At 35.0% G+C, this 14,946-nt stretch overlaps 1 protein-coding gene across 3 annotated transcripts in view; it reads right to left on the bottom strand.

Moving 5' to 3' along the window:
- ARL4A (ARF like GTPase 4A) overlaps positions 1-14,946 on the bottom strand; it is a 55,489-nt gene that overhangs the window by 39,275 nt on the left and 1,268 nt on the right. For 2 of the 3 annotated variants that reach the window (XM_022587253.3, XM_089917666.1), the window contains exon 2: positions 12,620-14,946. In XM_022587253.3, the coding sequence (XP_022442961.1) occupies positions 14,258-14,860 (603 nt within the window). In that variant the 5' untranslated portion in view covers positions 14,861-14,946 and the 3' untranslated portion in view covers positions 12,620-14,257. The other variant, XM_022587243.3, reaches the window with a different exon arrangement.

Here is a 14,946-nt window from a genome sequence, read left to right as displayed (position 1 = left end):
TAGAGCAGTGGTTATATTTATCTCTAAGATGACTTGTGGTAGAAAACAGGTTGACATTCATTCATCCGGATTTACTTGCACCATATAAAACTGGATCAATTTCTCCAAGTGCCTTAACTTCCCTCCTTGGAAGCCATAGAGCAATAACTTTCAATTGGAGAGTGATAAAGCCAAACCACATATCCATATTGTTGAGAGGTTTAACTAATAAGTATGTTTTAAAGACACTTTATGTAATGAAGAACTCTTTCACTGGAATAATAAAAATTGTAGTGATTTGCCTGTAAAGCCATTAAGTATATGTAATGATATAACTGATAGACACAAAAATTCTAGAATATTGGCTTTACTTGATAATATAAGAAATTTTATAATACTGACCTTAAAAATCACTGAAAAAATATAGTATTCAAGAGAATTACATGGTATTAAATATGATAAAATTCTGATCCATTGCAGTCAGAAGCTACACTCAAAATATGCCAAAGGCCCCCAAGTTCAGGGCTGGGAGAAACAGGACACCAGAGCTTTAAGGAACAGCTATGTTACCTATTGTTCAGTATCTGTCCTAACTGACCGTGGAGGGAGACTTCATCCTAACCTCTGGCTTTCTACAGAACAACCAGGGCAAAAGAAAAAGAAGATAAAAAGTGACAGAATTCAGAAGGCCAACTAGAAATTAACCTTTTAGTATGTCAATTCTTACTCTTAATGGAGAAGAAAAGCATTCAGCTGCCTCTGTCAAAACATACTGGTCTCTTCTCTGTGCCTCTATAACTCTTTGTATTCCTCCTCTATAACCCTTATCACATTATCATAGGAATTGTGAACATGTCTGCTCTCCTTATCAAATTCTGAGTTCTTTGTAGACTAGGTCTCATCCATCTCTGTCTGCCTAATGCCTGCTACCATTAAGTTCTGTGAATGAATATATAAAACAAAATAATATGAATATATAAAAACAAAATAATAGAATATACACATTGGATCTGAAAAACAGTAATAAACTCCATTTCCAGAACTTTACTTCTATAATACCTATACCTTAAAAATATGTGTAAAAAATCTAACTTAAATTTTAGTTTTAAAAATGTGTTATTCGCTTCCTTCCTCCCTCCCTCCCTCCTTCTCTGTCCCTTATTTACTATTCAGTGAAAAAGTAGGAAGGCAGCCTAGCAAGATCGGCTACTTATAGGTAAATTCAACAAATAATATATTGAGATAATGGAAGCCAGTTTTCCTACTGTCAGAGAAGGAAGGTACAAATATGGAAAGAGAGAAAGCTATAATGAATTCTGTGGTGAAAAGAAATAGGAATTGGAAGTACTGGTGTGCACTCATGGATATAGATTAATAAATAAATATGTGTGTATAAATATGTATACATATACACATATATATGGAGAGAGAGAAATAGAGAAATGGTGGTATGTATGTGTATAAATTTCCTTTTTCCACTAGAAGACCCTAGAAGCAGTAATACCCCAGTAATAAGTATATCTTGCACCCAGATCTTAGTTTAGATGCCACTCTCCTAAAAGAAATACAGCAAAATGGCTGATCTGAGGGCTGGTACAAAGAGAGAACAGGATGAGCTTGACTGTGCCAGAAAGTAAGGAAGTACTCAAAGAATGATGGGTATGTGTCAAGAGGACCCAGAAGGCAGCCTGAAGGGGCTCCTACTGGTCAAATCTGGGACAATTTGAGCATCCAAATAAATAATGACAGTACTGAATTATAGCTCATTGAATAAAATAGGAATTCATGAATCCTAATGATATAGATAGCTAAATAATGGGGAGAAAAGAAAGCTCTTCCTTACAGTTTAATACTAAGTAATGTAGAAGGAATGAAGGAATGAGAAAATCAACATTTCTCAACCAATTTAGTAATAATCAGGCAAGAGATAGTAATTGATGCTAAATCTAACTGATGAGTGTGAGCCGAAGAACAGGATTTTACAGTCTCAAAAATTTCCTCCTGCAAAATAATTACTAATTCCAAAATGTCAAAAAATTCATACTTTTACAGTAAAGAAACCTCAGAGACACCATCTCATTCAAGTGATCAAAGTGAACATCACCAATAATGAAAAAAATTGACACCATGTACCACATGACTGGATGCAAGGAAAATAGCAAACCAACACTTCTGTGAAATTTTGTCCAAAAAAATGCATGACATGGACATAATTATGAGGAAACATTAGATAAACCCAAGTTGAGGAACAGTCTCCATGATAACTGGCCTATAATCTCCATAGCTGAGAAAGTCAAGGAAGAATGAGGAACTATTCCAGAATAACTGAGACAACCAGGTACCACAGTTGACCCTGTACTGCATCCCATTCATGAAGGACATTATTGAGACAACTGGCCAACCTTAGAAAAAGTCTCTGGGAAAAGGGTATACAGAAGTTTTTTGTACTATTCTTGCAACTTTTCTCTCAGCTTGAAATTGTTTCAAAATTATCAATAAAAGTGAAAAAAAATGTTGTAAAAGTGCAATTCTTTGACTCCAGTGATTGAATATCCCAAGAGTCAAGCTCATATAAGAAATAATCTGACACATTTGCACAACCAAGTTTAAACACTGAACAGTGAGTGGTGACTCACCAAATACCTCAACTGTGAATTACTACTGTGTACTGTCATTATGAGTTCTTAACATTCATCTAACACCTACATTATTGTATATAATATAGCAAAAGTAATGGTTCCCTGAAGGAGCTGTTCTAAAAACTAAAAACTTACATATACATAGGCACATATCCAAATATAATGTTTATAAGGGGATGGAGAGCCATGGGTCAGATCTCACAAAGACCAAACTCAGGCTACTCCTCTCCCTTTTATTTCAGGTTGAAGGAGGTGTAAACCCAGGTGTTCAGACATTACCAAATTACTGCTCTGTAGTTTGAAAGGAATGATGATGACATCCTGTTTGTGGTCATGGCCAATTGAGTATGACACTACACCTGGGCAACCCCAGGCCATCAACATTTCAGCAAGGCTGTGTAATTAAAGTGGTGACACTTGTTGCTTAGAAATATTGGTGACTTCCAGGATACAGCAGAAACCCTCTGTCCACCTGACTTTTGGTTTCAAATGGGGTCAGAGGAACCCAATAGAAGCAGAACCTGGAGAAACCTGGGCAGGCTGCTGCTCCTCCCTTTGAATCAGAGCTCCCTGAACATTCCACTCCGCAGCCAGGAGACAAAATTTCAGTGCTGAATCTCAAAACATCTCTTTAATTCTCTCATGTTTATTTATGTCAAAACCCCCCCTTCCCTCTTCCAACACTGAGTTTCAAATAAACACTTGTTTATTATTATATAGACCACAGGTTGCCGTATATAGAATTGGCACAGATATAAACAGTATCATCTTGGAAAGAGCCCATTCAAACTGCTGAAGAATCTCTGAAAATTACACCAATTGACAGAAAGTCAGGAATTGCAGAGATCTTCTATGCAAATCCTATTATAAATGAGGCACTTCAGAGAAAATTTTATTGGTGAACTAGTAGTAGTAGTAATTATAATAATAATACTCTATCAAGTCAGAAATTACAACATTTTAAACCTAGGGAATTCAAAATAGTCACTCTAGGGTATATGGGAATCCAGCTGTTGCTCAAAATGTGTTACCTAGATTAAAATGATATCAAGAATTAAAATATATTTGAGATGAAATTGAAACTTTAACCTAATAATTATAAATGTCAAGTACTAGGGCATGGATTAATGAGTAGAACATCAATATCAATTTTATTACTTTTTTAAATGACGAAAGCTCTGTTTCCCACACCCTCCAATCCATGCCCAGGCTTGTAGGCATACATGTATCCCAGGATATGGTGAAATAAGTGATTTAAGCATTCAGTATATCTAAAAACACCCCCAAAATGAGAATACCATATTAGCTAGGAAACATCAAATTAAAGGTAGAATCTGTAGTCCAGAAAACAACTTACTTTGATTCTTTAAAAAAAACAAATTGATTAGAAAATAAGGAATTATAAAGCACTAAAATTTATCTTATACCTTTTTTTAAACTTCTCATACTTGTGTGTATATGTATGTGTGTGTTGTATGTGTGTGTATGTGAAATGTTTAATCTGTTCATGTATAAATAAAAAGGATTCATATTCTAAACTAAACAATTGTACAGGCCAGTGGTAAACATCTCTGAAAAAAACATCTATGAACATCTCTGAAAACAAAGTTCAGCTCAAGCAACTTTGACATCAGTGAACATGAACAATAATAAAAGTTTTAACTTTTTATTATTTACACTTTGTTTTGTATGTAGCAGCAACAGGATATATAAATGCTGCTATATTTGTAGTAAATATAGCCTGAATAGAATATATCTCTGTAACATAAAATGATGGATCTACTTTCTGAAATTCAAGAGGCCTAGATTCAACACAGAGCCCCACCAAACCGTGTGACCTTGAGCAAGTTCCTTAACCACTTCAAGCTAACTTGCTCTTCTATAAAATGTGACTAATAAAACTATCTACTTAAAGGAATGCACAGCTAAATTTAAGTTCCAAATCTAGATCTAAAATAATCAGGATCTTGGGGAAAAGAGCCTAACACTGATATGTCAGAGGGACTTCAGGGACTAAGAAAGTGAGATAAAAGCAATAATTGAAGCTAGTAACTAGACAGAATTTAGATCAGGAAGGTAACAGTGGAAATGGAGATGAAAGCCAACTTTGAAGACATTTTAAGAGAAGAGATGATAAGAGAAAGAATTTATTTAAGATCATCTTAAAATGTGAATCAGATTTATGTCAATTCTTAAAACTGTAAAACTTTCCTATTGCCTTTAGAATTAAAATTAATTTTTTTTTTTACTCCTTTTCAGACCAACCTTCCAGCTAAGAGAAAGTAGAAAAACGAGACAAGTTTTGTTTTTAAATCTATTTGAAAGGATCGGAGAGCTACAAAGACATTGAGGATTTGAGGGAAGACCCAAAAGGAAAAGGAAACCCAGAGAGATAATCTACCCTAACCTTTGTTAACTGCCAGAAAAATAAAAAGTAAATTTTCTCTGGAGAATGATGACATCCCATAGAGCCCCAGACATACTGAAATTGCATTTATATGTATGGTAGTCAGTCAGAAGAAAACCAGAAATACAAAAGGGCAAAATTTGATTAAAAAACAGAAGACAGACTTCCAGATAACCAAATGTTGGTGTTATCTGACAGGCGCTTCAAGCCATAAATTCAAGAAGCTCTACAAATCCCAAGCAAAAGAGATACAAAGAAACCACCCCTAGACATATAATCAAACTGCAAAAATTAAAAACAAAGAAAAACCTTGCAAGCAAACAGAGTATAAGACATACTACCTTCATAAAAAGCAAAAATTATGCTAAGAGCTGACCTCCCAACAACAACAAAGCAAGAAGACAACAGAATGACATACTTTAAAGTACTAAAAAAAAAAAAACAAAACCAAAACCTCCCAACCTAAAATTCTATTACATAATGAAAATGTCCTTTAACAATAAAAGCAAAATAAGTATCTTCAGAAACCAAAAATGGATGGATTTTTTGCCAGCACATCATACTCAAGAAAATATTAAAGGAAGTTTGTCAGGCAGAAGGAAAATGATCCCAGACTATACCCCAAGAGATTCAAGAAAAAATAGAGAGCAAAACGAATACACAATAAGTAAGAACGTGGAAGATCTTTAACCTGTGGAAATAAAATATGCAACAATAACCCATATATCACAAGTGAGATAAATGCAGTTAAAAGTGTTTTGTTTTGTATTGTCCAAAAAGTGGAACTGGCAAAAGTACTAATTTATATTAGGCTTCAGTAAATCAAGGATGTATGTTGTAATTATAGTAGAAGAATAGAAGAAGAATTTGTACCAAAGTCAATAGAGGGGAAAATTAATAAATGCTTGCTAAATTGAAAAGAAGGGGAAAAAGGACGTTAAAAAAGAAACAAAAATGGTCAAACAAATGTAAAAATATTATGGTAGATTTAAACACAAACAGCAGTAAGTTGTAATCAAGTGTATAAAGAGTGAATAAAAGCAAAAAAAAAAAAGCAAAAATAAGTACTCTCATTAAAGACACAACTGTCAGACTGGATAAATATCTTCTCCTGATCTTTCAGCTTCACATCCTGCCATTCTCCTTTTTCTCACTAGTTCTCACCATACTAGTTTACACTCAGTTCTCAACTCCATTAAGTGATTTTTGATGTCAGGTCCTTTGTTCCCTCTGCCTGAAATCCTTTTCCCTCTAGTCTTCCCATAGCTCTTTAGATAGATCTGAAAAACTCTTCTTCAACTACTTTATCAAAAGAAAGTCAGCCATATGGTTTTCCATTCCTCAGTCCTTTGTTTCCTTCATAGCACTTTTCACATTTTATATTTATTTTGCTTATTAAATTGACTCCCCCGTTAAAATTACGCTTCATTCATTTGTAAATTATGTATGTATGTAAGTGTTTAGTATGTGCATGTGCCCTGGAGTGTTTCAAGGGCTAAGGATATAGCAATGGATAAATCCCCTGCCCTGGTGGAGCTTACTTTCTGGTGCAGGAGATTATCACCATTTTAAAGTGAGAAGGCTGTGCAGCTTCCAGAAATGAAGTAACTTGCATTCCGACCCACAGCTAATACATGTCACGATCATGATTTAAACTCACCCTGTAAAATTTTAAACAAGCACCCAGCTTTTAGCATGGGAAGTTGCTGACAGAAGGACAGAGCAAGAAGGACAATTTTTGTCTACCAAATTGAAAGACAAAGTGTTTTACTTATTTATTTGAATAATCAAATGTGTCAGGGATTTCGTACAGTCCATTCAGCACTGCCCATTTTCTTCAGGAGTTGCTCCGGTCATATGCCTTTGATTTTTCTTTATCATACCTGTTAGTCCCAAAATAATCGGGTATGATCACGATCACTAAAACCTGTGACACTCAAAGTTCCCAAGAGGATTACAGAAAAACAACATTGTAGGCACTAGTTAGGACTTCTCTAAATCTCTAACTGGTCTCTATCTTTTGTGAGATGGGCAGAACTCCCTGAGAATTTCTCGGACATTTTATGCCTCTTAGCGTAAAGTATATGCAAGTTCAAGAGAAGGAAAAGTACCTATTCCTTTCCCCTGAGCTCTCTCAGATTTCCCCTAAGCCATATGATCTGAAACATCCCTGGATTACACGTTTCTCAGTTTAGTTATTTTGACGTCAATGTCAAGCCAATGAAAAAAATCCCATCACATAGAAGAAAAGAGATCAAAAGTAGCCAGGTAAATTTCTGCTACGCCAGTTCTATTTATGATCCCTTTATTTTCACCACTCTAAGTGGTGACATGACATCCCTCTGTCATGTCCAACAAAGCAATGGTTTGTAAATCTGGCTGATCTAGGCATGTTAAAAACCTAGAAAGAGTTAGAATATAAATTATTCTAGAATATAAATTATTCTAGAATATAAATTATTCTAGATCTAATTTATAGAATATAAATTATTGGCTCCATCCCCTAGAGAATTGATTCACAATGTCTGAGATCGAGTCCAGGGATTTTAAAATGCTCCTTAAGCCATTCTGAAGTCTAGCCACTTTGGAAAAATGTTGTTCTAGGGAATTCCATTTTGTCATTGACCCATTTCAGGGTATCTACAGATAGATGATGGATTAAGGGAAATAAGCACTTCTCATATTAATATTGAAAAATTCATTGGTCCACTGGAAGCCCATGGTTTCTAATCACTTGCTATTCAGTTACTCAGTTTCTGCATTAAAAAGAAAGAAAAATAATGACTTCATATTCTTGTTGACATTACATAGAGCTGCAATAGGAAGGCAAGAGTCCCTTTTCAATCAGAGACTGTTCTGTATCAGATGTTTTCAAATGCAAACTCCATGAACTTAAATTTTCACCAAACAATTCTGCAAAGTATGGGTCTCAAACTAAAAATGAAAAACAGGGCTTCCGTGGTGGCGCAGTGGTTGAGAGTCCGCCTGCCAATGCAGGGGACACGGGTTCGTGCCCAGGTCTGGGAAGATCCCACATGACGCGGAGCGGCTACGCCCGTGATCCATGGTCGCTGAGCCTGCGTGTCCAGAGCCTGTGCTCCGCAACGGGAGAGGCCACAAAAGTGAGAGGCCCACGTACTACCAAAAAAAAAAAAAAGAAAGAAAAACAAAAAATTGCCTAGAAAAGTATTTTTCTTGATTGAGGAAAATATTCATGTAGCTTAGTTTATAAAAGAGAGGATTCTAATGTATGGTATGTAAATTATTTTTAATCCCAAGTTGATTTTTTTTTTTTTGGCCATGCCATGCAGCTTGTGGGATCTTAGTTCCCCACCAGAGACTGAACCCAGGCCCTGGGTAGTGAAAGAGCAGAGTCCTGACCACTGGACCACCAGGGAATTCCTGAATATTTTAACCATACTGGAAGAACTGTATATACTAAGTAAACCAGAATCAACATTTCTAAAAGCAAATAAAATATTTTGTGAAACAAATGTACCTAAACATGTACCAGGTGGTGGCATAACCACACATGAAAAAAAAAAAACAAATGAACAAGAATTTTACTGTAGTGAGATATATTATAATTATCCCTAGTGAGGTATAACCTAAGGACAAAAGAAACTACAACTATTGTTAAACCACTTACAGTAATCAGATTCTTGGTAGTAGTATTATTTTGAGAATGTAGTGAGATTAAAGTGGAATAAAGCAAAGGAATAAGTGTGTGTCACGGATAACCAGGATTTTTGGCATAGGTGAAAAGAGGTTCTAAGTAGTATCACTGAGGTTAAATAAAGACCCTACCATTATGAATTTTAAGCTTTGAATTGGAACTATCAGCGACAACTACTGATGCATCTTTTTAAAAAAGTCCTATTCCATTCACTGAAGAGGCCTAGGAACAATGAAAAATTCAGTGGTTTACACAGAGGACTCTTCATACCATTTCCCACTAAAAGAAACCTGGGATCCTAGAAAAACACAAGTCTGGTAAGGCAGGAATTTCTTATAAAACCAGAAAGTAAAGAAACTATTAAAGATTACTAGGGTTATGTCAAAAGAACTTAGTTTTTCAAAGATAGGACAGTTTAAGCATGAATAGGGATAATAACTGCAAAGGATTGAAATATATCAAATATGTTTAAATGTGTAAGGTTATAATGGTATTCAAAATAAAACAAACCTCACTGGTCACCCTTAGAAGTTGCTAAGGAATCAACTTATCTTGAAAATTAGTAAATCAAAAGAAACAAGCATTTATCTTGCCTTTCAAGAACTGAACCTCAGGATAACCAAATCATTGATTCCGAGCCCCCTGAAGTGGAAGCAGGGAGTCTTAAACACTGGACTGCCAGGGAAGTCCAGAAAGTTTCTTATCAATCAGTCCTGTCCAATGCAGTTATTTAAATTTAATTAAATAAGATTTAAAATTATGTCCCTCAATCACACCAGCCACACTTCACACACTCTATAACCACATGAGGCTAGTGGCTACCACATTCGACAGTGTAGATATAGAATATATCCATCATCACAGAGTTTTATTAGATGTCATTAAGACAATGACCATCAATGATTGCTACCAGCACAAAGAGACAACCAGACCATAGTACCTATGGATGGAAGTATAAAACACCACCTAAAACACCATCTAAAGTAGTCTTGAGGAAACCGAGAAAAGTGAGAGCACATACAAAGAACATGTTAAGCACCGAAAGGGAGATGCATTCAGCAAGATCCAGAGTGTGGGAAACTGTACAAGAATAAATTGCAGTGAGAGAGAGAGAGAGAGAGGGGAGAGGGAAGGGGGGGACAGGGAGAATAGGGAGGAGAGGGAGGGAAGAAGGGGGTGTGGTGCGAGGGGATGGAGAGGACCTATAGAGACATATCAACCAATCACAACATATGGACTGTTATTGATTTGATCTTGACTGCAAAAACTTTAATCGGGGAAATGTAAACTCTGAATAGATATCTGATTATCTTGAAGAAGTATTATTAGTTTTATTTTATATGTGATGATATTGAGAGTGTTTTTTTTAAAGGGTGCTTATCTTTTAGAGACACATGCCAAAACATTTATAAATAAAATATAATTTCTAGGACTCACTTCAAAATAATACAGGGGTGGGGGAGAGGAAAGGGGACAGAAAAAGATGAGACTGTAGAGAAAATGGGACGAAAGTTCATCATTACTGAAAGTACATGAGAGATACCTGGGTGTTCATTACAGTATTCTACTTTTGTATAAGCTTGAAATTTGTCATAATAAAGTTTTATTTAAAACTAGAGCATCATTGAAATCAATCAACTTCAGCATCTCCCTTCAACCACCCATGTTTTAGAATGCTGCACTTTTAAAGATATTTAGCACAGCTCACAAGCAAAGCTCCCTTCTTGTGTGTATATGTACATGTACATATAAAAAATAAATTTATAAGATGTGACACTTAGAAGATGGTTTCAGCTGGCATTGATTCAAGTTCTTAAACAAGGTTTTACTGGATGCCTACTATAAAGCAGATGTTGTACTTCTAAAAACGAACTTTTTAAAAAGGGCTGAATTTTATAGTATTGGAATTAAAAATTTATCAACTACACCATACTGCCTCTCAACACATACTGATTCGTACTGGTTAACAATAATAGCTACCATTCATTGAGTTCTTATCAAATGCTTGGTGGTGATGTTTACATTTACATTATTTCATTCAGTCCTCTCAAAATTCTATGCAAGAGTCTTCATTTTACCAGGAAGGTATTCATACGGTGAGAAGTTCCAAGGAACTTGACAAAAGGTCACCTGTGTAAGAGTGGGAGAGCCAGGATTTGAACCCTGATCTGACCTCAAATCTCATTCTGTTTTTAGACAAAACACTTAACATCCACCTAAACTAGCCTCCAAGATAGGTATTCTTGTATTTCTAACTTACATACACAGAATTTGACATATACTTCAGCTATGGTTTGTTGAGACTATTCTGATTGTCATATATTTTAATATTAACTTTGTGATTCGTTTACCATGCTATACTGGTTCATATTAAGCTTTAATTTAAGCATCCCAGTTTTCCATATAATGTGTAATTAAATCTGGTCTCTGAATCACATTGCTCTCACTCAGCTGGTTATTTGAAGTATATTTAATATCCTAAATTTTTTTATTGTGGTAAAATACACATAAAATTTACTATTTTTAGTTGTTTTTAGATGTATAATTCAGTGGCATTTAGTATATTCACAATGTTGCACAAGCATCACCACTATCACAGAATGTTCTGCTAAATTTAAACCTTAAATGTAAAATTCCAACCTCAAATGATGGTATACTCAACATTCCAAGTTCTATTAGCTAACTATTGAGTGTTACATCATCAAAAGTTTAAAGAAACATTCTTTTGTGTCACTGTTATAGCTGAAGAAACCATTTTGTTTACATCACTGAGGAAACTGTATTAAATAGAACCTTGCAACACTGTACCAAAGATCTCTTTCCAGGTCAACATGAATAATTAATGAAACATTCTTTAAGTGTCAAATGCCTTGTACAAACAAAAACATTCTAAGTCTGCCCCTTCCTTCTGTTCAGAAAGCATCATCCTTCTACAAATTAGTCATTCTCTGTCTACATACATATATTTATACTAATAACTCCACTTTTTGGCTTCTAATGATTTATTTATTTTTCCATGATTCTTAGTGAATCTATCTTTGTTGGCTACTTAAAGTGTACAACTATTTTTTTTCTAAATGTTTATAATCTATTTTAGAACAACTGTGGGCATGTAAAATTTAAAGCTCTTTTAAGTATCAAAGCATTTTTTTTTAACTAAAAAAAATTTTTACTTTGTTGATACTAATTTGGATTTAGAGTTGCTGTTCTTGATTGATATTTGGCATTAAACCAAATAACTTCAAATATAAAAAAAAATTTTAGAAATACACTTTAGAAAAGGTGTACCTTAATAATAATAATAATAAAAAACTAGATGTAAAAGCATTGTCTAAACTCTTCAGGGTTTATTTCAAGCCTCCTTATATCCTATCCTATGGTATTAACAGCTAGAATAGGTGGTGGAGAACCTGAACTTAGCAAACTGGAAAATTTTATGATGAGTTTTCTAGTTGAAAATGTGTTTTATAAATAAAAGCTAGTATAGTGTCCATGCCATTTTCTCTTTTCTTTTTGTTGTTCACTAAATATGAAACACTTAGATAATGTGGATTTGCTTATCAAATTCTTAGGCTACAAAATAAGGGTAACACATAAATTCTCAAGAGATAGTTAAAACATTACTATTTTACACAGGAGTACATAAAAAGTACAGGAAGGCTGAAAATCTAAACTGATTCACAGACTTTTCTTTCAGCAAGCTTTATTAATCCATAATGGATCTACTCATGTTTGTATATGATTTCATACAGTGAAGGGTTAAAAAAATAAAGGTTCTCCCAGAAAACAACCTTTGGTGCCTATGTCACACGACTATAGGACTGTGTAACCCAGCTTTCAAAAGTTGTTTTTCAACTACTAATTAGTAGCTTCATCAGAAGTGGAAGTACATACATTAAAATTCAAAGCCAAACACTGTTCTCCTAGTGCCTCAAGTAGTTTATTGGTAGTTATTATCCACATTTCCATGAATATAAACATTCTAAATGACTGTCACTAGTGCAGGTACATTTAACATGTGAAGGCTCCACAGGAAGCTACTTCATTTTATGTGAACATGAACCAAGTTTCCAAAAACTCCATTTAAAAAAAACAAAAAAACCCAAAACCAAACCCTGCTAGCAAAGTGCATTTCTTTTGGTTATCTTCAAAACAAACAGGTGTTGGTTTTAACACATAGAAATCATGTTGATTTGCTATATATGATCACAGGAAGCAAGTCTTTACCTGTAGATAAGAATTAGGTAAAGGTTTTTCCTCCTTTTAATTTAGAGGGTTTTTTTGGATTCCAAAGTAAACAGTACCAGTGAATTTTCACAAAACATAGCTTTGCTACTTTCCCCTTCATTTTCTATAACCGTAATTCTTATCTGTAGTACTGTATCATTTCTTCCTACCTTATAATCAGGACTAGACTGCCTGCATAACACTGTTCAGTTTGTAAACAAAAAATTAAAGCTCAGAGCACATAAGGACCTCTCTTACATTTTCACTGCACAGTGCATTAGGTGTTGGTTATAAAGCTTCTGCTTCTCTCAAAACACTACAAAAATATATGAAAAACCACATCTGTGTTCAGCCAGCAAATATAATAAAACAAATATTTTACAACTGGAATACTTTAGAGACCATGTATTGTAGTTACACCCTCTTGACTGAATTCATCAATTGCTTTCTTCATAAATCCATACATTTGTCAAAGCATATGCATTTACGATTAGTCTACATGCCCAAATTTACTATGTAAAAGAGTTAAGTAAATTATTTTAGGTTCTTTAACTGAAAGTGACTCTGACAACAAACTATTTCTAAAACAGCCCTAAATCCCCAAAAAGGTGTTTTAAACCTGACCGTGTAAAAAGATGCATAGCTATTTCTAGAAAGTAAAAGACTATACACCAAAACATGCTTTGTCAGAAAAACTAATCCATGCACTTGAATATGCCCCAAATACCTCTTTTTAAATTTTAAGTTAGACCAACTTAAACATCGTCTAGAATTAAGATACAGCATTACAGTATTTGATTCCAGAAAATGTCAAAATTCATTCAGCCAAACTTAAAAAGCCAAGCACTGCCTCCTTGTCCCTTACTGGTTGGACCAACGTGACCAGTATGACTGTATATATTAATCTACCTTAACATTTCCATTCATTAGCATAACATACAAAGCCTTGCATGCAATTTCTTTGCAAAGGCTTCCCCCCAAAAGATGTAGGCACAAAACACTAGGCAGACACTCTTCAAAGTTTTATTTCACTAACTTCAGGTCAAATTTCCACAGCTGTTTTCTGGTCAATTTTCTATCTTTGCTTGGCTTCCCAAAATGGTAGTACCAAAAGATTTGTGGGGTAGGCAGAAGAGGCCATTTTAAGAAGCACTGCATTTACTCATCTTCCACAAGGCAACAGAGTTGGACATCTGATTGTTCAACAAAACAAAGCTTTAACAGCATCCAGGAGGGCAGGCAGGCAAACCAGGATGTAGACACTCTTCCATTTGTCAAAATCAGACCACAGAAAACCTACTCCACACAGATCTAAAAGGTTATCACCATTCATCTTTTCTTTTTCTGCTGCCTCAACATTTTTCTTCTTTTAATTATCATATCATGTAGTTTCTCAAGTCCTTCCTTCAGTCCATCGCCTATGATTGCACAGGTGGGCTGCAAATGCCAGGGAGTTGATGAGCTCAGTTCACCCATTGCTAACAATTTCTCAATTTCTGAGAGAGACAATGAGTTCCTCAGGTCTTGTTTGTTAGCAACTATTAGCACAGGGACTCCTTGATTTTCTGATATCCTAGTTATTTTATGTAGTTCAGTTTTGGCTTCTTCCATCCTTTCAACATCAACAGAGTCCACAACAAACACAATGCCATCTGTGCATCTGGTATATGACTTCCACAGTGGCCTTAATTTCTCCTGACCACCTACATCCCAGAAGTGAAAAGTGACTGTTTTAGAATTTCCCAAGGTTACCTTAATTTTTTCCGTGTTAAATCCTTTGGTAGGTACGGTATTTACAAATTCATTGAACTGCAGCCTGTATAACACAGTTGTCTTTCCAGCAGAGTCCAAACCCAGAATGACAATGTGGAAGGACTGAAACGAAGGCAGGCTGGACAGGATAGAAGTCTGGTCTGACAGTCCATTCCCCATTTCCAGCTGCAAGGAAGTGTTCCAAATTGAAAGGCTTTCTTCTTACCGCGTGAGAACTTCTCTTCCTAGGGGATCCAGCTACCAGA

The sequence above is a fragment of the Delphinapterus leucas genome, chromosome 9 (genome assembly GCF_059928025.1).
Source record: "Delphinapterus leucas isolate spDelLeu-1000000601 "Yukka" chromosome 9, BTC_Dleu_Yukka2, whole genome shotgun sequence".
Taxonomy (NCBI): Eukaryota; Metazoa; Chordata; class Mammalia; order Artiodactyla; family Monodontidae; genus Delphinapterus; species Delphinapterus leucas.
Note: the sequence above shows the minus strand (reverse complement) of the source record. Positions and strands in the feature narration are given on the sequence as shown.